The sequence below is a fragment of the Sphaeramia orbicularis genome, chromosome 18 (assembly GCF_902148855.1).
Source record: "Sphaeramia orbicularis chromosome 18, fSphaOr1.1, whole genome shotgun sequence".
NCBI classification, from domain to species: Eukaryota; Metazoa; Chordata; class Actinopteri; order Kurtiformes; family Apogonidae; genus Sphaeramia; species Sphaeramia orbicularis.
In genome coordinates, this window is record NC_043974.1 from 6,203,360 (window position 1) to 6,209,446 (window position 6,087).

At 40.6% G+C, this 6,087-nt stretch overlaps 1 protein-coding gene across 1 annotated transcript in view; it reads right to left on the reverse strand.

The window, feature by feature from the left end:
- LOC115438603 (RING finger protein 150-like) overlaps positions 1-6,087 on the reverse strand; it is a 48,012-nt gene that overhangs the window by 18,804 nt on the left and 23,121 nt on the right. The window contains exon 2 of the mRNA XM_030162313.1: positions 1,296-1,546. Within this exon, the coding sequence (XP_030018173.1) occupies positions 1,296-1,546 (251 nt within the window). The remainder of the gene's footprint in view (positions 1-1,295; positions 1,547-6,087) is intronic.

A 6,087-nucleotide genomic window follows, 5' to 3' on the forward strand; every position in this document is an offset into this window, starting at 1 on the left:
AGACTAATTACACACTCACAAAAATGTTAAATATGTACAAATCTCCAAAACCTTGAAGCTCGGTAATTCTATTGCTGTCTCTTTTCCATTACCGTTACTTCCAACAACTTTCATGGTATACTAGATTACACACGGCACAGTATGGACATCTCTGATTGGTCCACATGATGCACCTTTCCACCAGTAGAAATGCGGTGATGTTTTCTATAATGCAAGCACTTCCTGCTTGCAAGAAATGTGCTTAGAAGCTCCTTTTTACAGCCTAATGATACTACTGCTAAAAAATTCTGTTTTTATTGTGTCTCATAACTTTGGTTTTACATGTGCTTTCAACACAATTGACTTCACAGTACTATTTTGACATCTGCACTTTCCACAAAAATTTAAACGGAGATTCAGGGTGGCTCTGCCTTGCTGTCACCAGTCCAGGGACCCTCTAGAGTTAATTGATGACTCTCCTCATTTCTGTGAAAAATTAGCTTTGAGCAAGCTGTGCATAATTTTTTTAGCCGTGCTTTTCAAAAATTAACCATGCAAATCATGTGTACGCGGCTCACTGCCTAATACTATGTGACGAAGTACAAAACATGCTGACATGGACAAACTCAAGTTATATGCACTGTAACACACACACTAAAGTAAAATACTCATCACTAGATGGAATTCCGGTGCTAGGAGTATGTGTCATCCAACAGGCTTCCCTGTCAGTAAAAATCAGCCAATAAAGACACGTTCCAAAAAATATCGCTACAGACCCTTGCTGCTCAAACACTGGTAATGTTATTCATCTACAATTGTACAAAAAATAAAAAGGACAACTAACATCACTTGAGCTCTTTTGTGTTAACATAATTAAAAGGGTTCTATGCAGTATTGATATTCCAAACTCTCATCACCGGGGGAGGTCATGCACCAGACACACTTATGACAAAAACCACCAATGAACCAACACTATGTATTGTGTCGTCAGTAGCTGCACTAAAGATCTGTTTGGAATTGTCCAAACAAGGTCAGAACTCTCACAGCTTAGTCTGAACTATGGATCAACAAACCGCAACTTAACAAAGATAAGAACATCATAAAATCATCATCAACATCACTGCTGTTAAATTCTGAGCTTAAAGACTGGTCAGCTTCCTGATGTGAACAATGACATGAAAACCGAACAATGAGCTAAAAGCTAAAAGTCATTTGATCTATCGGTGTAAAAATATACATTAGGAAACATACACAACTCCAGATATGTTGTATTTGTCAGCACCATACTAACTTCAGCCCCATCTGTGTGTGTGTACCTGGTTCCTGTCTCGTGCGTTGGCGTATCGGAACCTCTGGATGTAGTAGAAGACGAGCCAGGCCAGAGAGATGATCATGAGCACAATGAAAGAGATGGACACGAACACCACCGATGTTCGGCTCACATACTTCTGCAGGTTCCTTGTCCCGATGGTGATCGTCATGGTGACAGTCACATTACGTTCCAACAGTGACACGACCTCACGGCCTTTTGGCTCAGGGATCATGATGGCAACCACCTCACCTGTACCTGAAAGGAGAAACTTGTGCTGTAAATAACTGGGATTCCAAGTTATTTTCCTGTGTTAGTGATACACCACTATTATAATATAAGCCAAATATCACTTAATACAGATACTCAATAAAGATGAAGAGAGAGTTGACATAACTAACTTAAAAATACAAAACCTATAACTGAAATACTCAAAGAAATCACTGACAAAGACAGAACTAGAAAAGCAGTCAGAGAGCGCAGACCGCCACCAAGGCAGATCAGTGCCCCCCCCCCATCATCACCAAAATGTAATAATTTGTTCCTTGTGCCAGTATCAACATTTCCTGAAATTTTCATCCACATCCGTCCATAACTTTTTGAGTTATCTTGCACACGGACAGACATACAGACAGACATACAGACAGACGCCGGCAAAAACATAACCTCCGTGGCGGAGGTAAAAATAACACTGGTCTACAAGTAAAATACTTCCAGAATAAAAGCAGTGAATTTTTATCATGTGTGAGTCATTTCATAAAGAAAAATCAAGTCAAAAATGCTAGTTCGCTGAACTTTCCAAGATATAGTCTTGGGTCAAAATGTGAAATTTGAGAATTAACGATAGAAAGGGCTTTACTCAAAAGGAATATTTGTCTCAGAGCAACCAGGTCGACTTCAAAACACTGTCTGCACATGACAATACATTCACTTTACAGGTTCTACCTAGTGGAAGATTTATAAACCTATTGTATAAATGTACAGAAACATACATATATATATGTGTGTGTGTGTGTGTAATAACATTTTATCAGATAGGCTACCTTGAAAACATACAGGGATAGAACAAATGTTTCAGGTTACGTGCCTCTGGATCAACATTTCATGGCATTTAATGATGGAACCATGAACCAGAGTAGAAGAAAGGGATGCAATGAGTTTTAACTCTATTTAATGTAAAAGACAAATACTAATACCAGCCTGTGTCACTGAATATAGAAGTGTTAGTACTTTTAGAAAGTTCCTCAGTTTATTTCCAACATAACACAGAGTTCCTGTAAAAGCCACACGGTATTTTACATATTCTCACTCAGGATTTTCTGGTGAATGTAAGGAAAAGAAAATTCATTCATTCATTCATTCATTCAACCTGCTTCATCCTCACTAGGATCACTGGGGTCGCTGGAGGTTATCCCAGCAACTTATGGGCGAAGGTGGGGTACACCCTGGACATGTCGCCAGTTCATCACAGGGCTGACATATAAAGACAAACAATCACTCTCAATTCACACCTATGGGCAATTTCAGACTATCCAATTAACCTATCAGTGCATGTCTTTGGATGGTGGGAGGAAGCCGGAGTACCTGGAGAGAACCAACGCAGACACAGGGAGAACATGTAAACTCCACATAAAAAGGTCCCACCCCCATCGACTGGTATTGGAATTGAACCCAGGACCTTCTTGCTGTGACGCACGAGCAAGAAGGTCGTGCATGTGCTATCCACTGCACCACCGTGTTGCCCCCACGGAAAACTAAATATTTTTGTTATTTGCATGTCAAGCTTTGAAACAACAAAAGAACTAACATCTATGAAAATCTACCTGAAGTGGGTGTGAATGTCTGATTGGTGGTTTCAGAAAGTTCCAGAAGTGATCAGACACAGCCCCTCCTCACATAACACTGCAACAATCAGTCTGGTAAACATCACACTGATGCCAGTTAATGCACTGAAACTCCAAACTCCCATTCAGCTCTGGTGTAATGCCCTGATTTAGCCATGATCTGTGCAGATCTGCAGTTGCAGAACTGAGTCTATTGTGAACTCAGATAACCAGAGATTAGACAGTGACAGCAGTCTGGAGTGACAAGATCAAACATCTGATGACTCTAAGCTCATTTGCTCATTTTAAAAAATGTTTTAAATGAGCTATGAACCTAAAATTTTGAACCAATTTTAGGTTCAGTCACTCCATGCCAACTCACTACCTCACAGTGTGTGTCCTGGCACTCCTACCAAAAATGTGTCTATCAACGGAACCTTGCAAAATCCTGCAAACTTGGAGCAGGTCAGAGAGTCCGGCAGCACTTGAAGTATAAAATAACTATTGAAGCTAGTCCAACAGGGTCATCAGAGATGACATAACCAGCTGCATTGACATAAGACATGAAACACAAAAAAAAAAAAAAAAAGTAAAAAAAAAAAATTAAAAAAAAGATGATCGATTTCCACATTGTAATGTTTACCTCAGAAGTGCAGAAAAGAAAAAGTACATGGAGACTAAAATTTCTATAATTAGACATGTTCACAATGAGAAAATTTTAAATGGCAAAGCAAGGCAAGGCAGATTTATTTGTATAACACAATTCATACGCAGGGCAATTCACAGTGCTTTACAAAAATGGAAAAGAGACAGGTTAAAAACACACAATTACAATTAAAACACAATCAATAAGACACAAATAACAATCAGTTAACACAAAGTAAAAGAGAAGAGCGCAAATAGAACCCTTTCAGTTGTCATATGCACAGTTGAACAGAGCTGTTTTCAGCCTGGACTTAAACATTGTCACAGTAGAGGCCAGTCTCACATCATCAGTAAGACTGTTCCAGAGTTTAGCTGCATAGAACTGAAACGCAGCTTCACCGTGTTTAGTCCTGACTCTGAGCACCAGCAAAAGACCAGTCCCTGAGGTTCTCAGGGTCTGAGATGGTTCATATGAGACCAACATGTCATAGATGTACTTTGGGTGCAAGACCATGGAGAGACTTATAGACCAGCAGAGCTGTTTTAAAGTCTATTCTCTGAGCGACAGGAAGCCAGTGCAGAGATCTGAGTAAAGGACTAATATGATTGTACTTCCTGGTTCTAGTTAGGACCCAAGCGGCAGCACTCTGGATGTACTGCAGCTGTTCTACAGCTCGTTTAGAGAGCCCAGTGAGAAGGCCGTTACAGTAGTCTAACCTGCTAGAGATAAATGCATGGGTAAGTCTCTCTAAGTCTGGTTTAGACAGTAAACCTTTGATTCTGGCAATGTTTTTGAGATGGCAAAAGGCTGATGATGTAATTGATTTAATGTGGCCATTAAAGTTTATGTCTGAGTCCATTATTACCCCTAGATTTCTAACTTGATTTTTAACTTTTAGAGTAAGAGATTCCAGATTACTGCTGACACTTTCTCTGGGTTTATGTGGGCAAGACAATGACTTCAGTCTTGTCTGAGTTTAGTTGGAGGAAGTTGTTTTGCATCCACACAGTTATCTGTTGGAGGCAGTCACAGAGTGAGTCCACAGGCCCATGTTCACCTGCTGTGAGCGAGGTGTAAATCTGAGTGTCGTCTGCATAGGTGAGGCAGGACACGTTATTACTGCGTATTAACTGGCCCAGGGGCAACATTTAAAGACTGAACAAGAGGGTCCCAGGATGGACCCATGGGGGACCCCATAGGTCACTGCCATTTGGTTTGACACACAGTTTCCGATTTGAAAAAAATACTTCCTGTCCTCAAGGTAGGACTTGAACCATTTCAGGACAGGACCAGAAATGCCTACCCAGTTCTCTATGCTCTGTAACAGGATCACATGATCGACTGTGTCAAATGCAGCACTCAGATCCAGCAGGAGTACAACTGTTACTTTACCTGTGTCTGTGTTCAGATGGATGTCATTTGTCACTTTGATCAGAACAGTCTCAGTACTGTGATGGGGCCTGAAACCTGACTGAAAATCATCAAAGCAGTTGTTCAATAGAAGAAAGTCTTCAATTGAAGACAGCTGTTTGTAAACAGCTCTCTCAAGGATGTTACCTCCTCTCTCAAGGATGTTACCTAAAAATGGCAGGTTTGATATGGGTTGATAGTTGTTCAGGGCCTTAAAGTGTCTATTCATAACTAGAAAAGCACTCACAGAGCGCAGACCTCCGCCAAAGCAGATCAGTCCCCCCCCCACCACCACCACCACCACCACCAAAATTTAATCACTTGTTCCTTGTGCCAGTATCAACATTTCCTGAAATTTTAATCGAAATCCGTCCATAACTTCGAGTTATCTTGCACACAGACAGACAGACAAACAAACCAATGCCGGCAAAAACATAACCTCCTTGGCAGAGGTAACTAGAAACAGACACTAGAGCCCCACAAACATGTTAACTGGAAGAACAGAGTACAGTAAAAGCATCCCAGAGCTGAAGGGAATCTGTCTCTGTGTCGACGCAAGTTCACAACAAATTAGTCACACATGTAGAGACATGCTTTAACCATCATTAGACACAGACAGGATGGTCATTAATGGCAGGGAGCACAAAGTGTGACAGGAAGTGTAAATGTATAGTGTATATTCAATCTGATCTGAATCAGTGGCTAATAATAAATAATAACTAGCATGTTGATCCATGGAGATCAACGGGTTCTAGATGTGGTAGTTTTTATGCTGTTGTGTATTTGTGCATGAGGTACTGGATTTGTGCAGCAGTCACCACCAAAGCATTCTGGCCACAGCAACATTGATTGTTAGGCTATTGTATTCCAAAATTACAGATATCTCCCAAAATATTGGTCCCATCAATTTGCCATTTTCC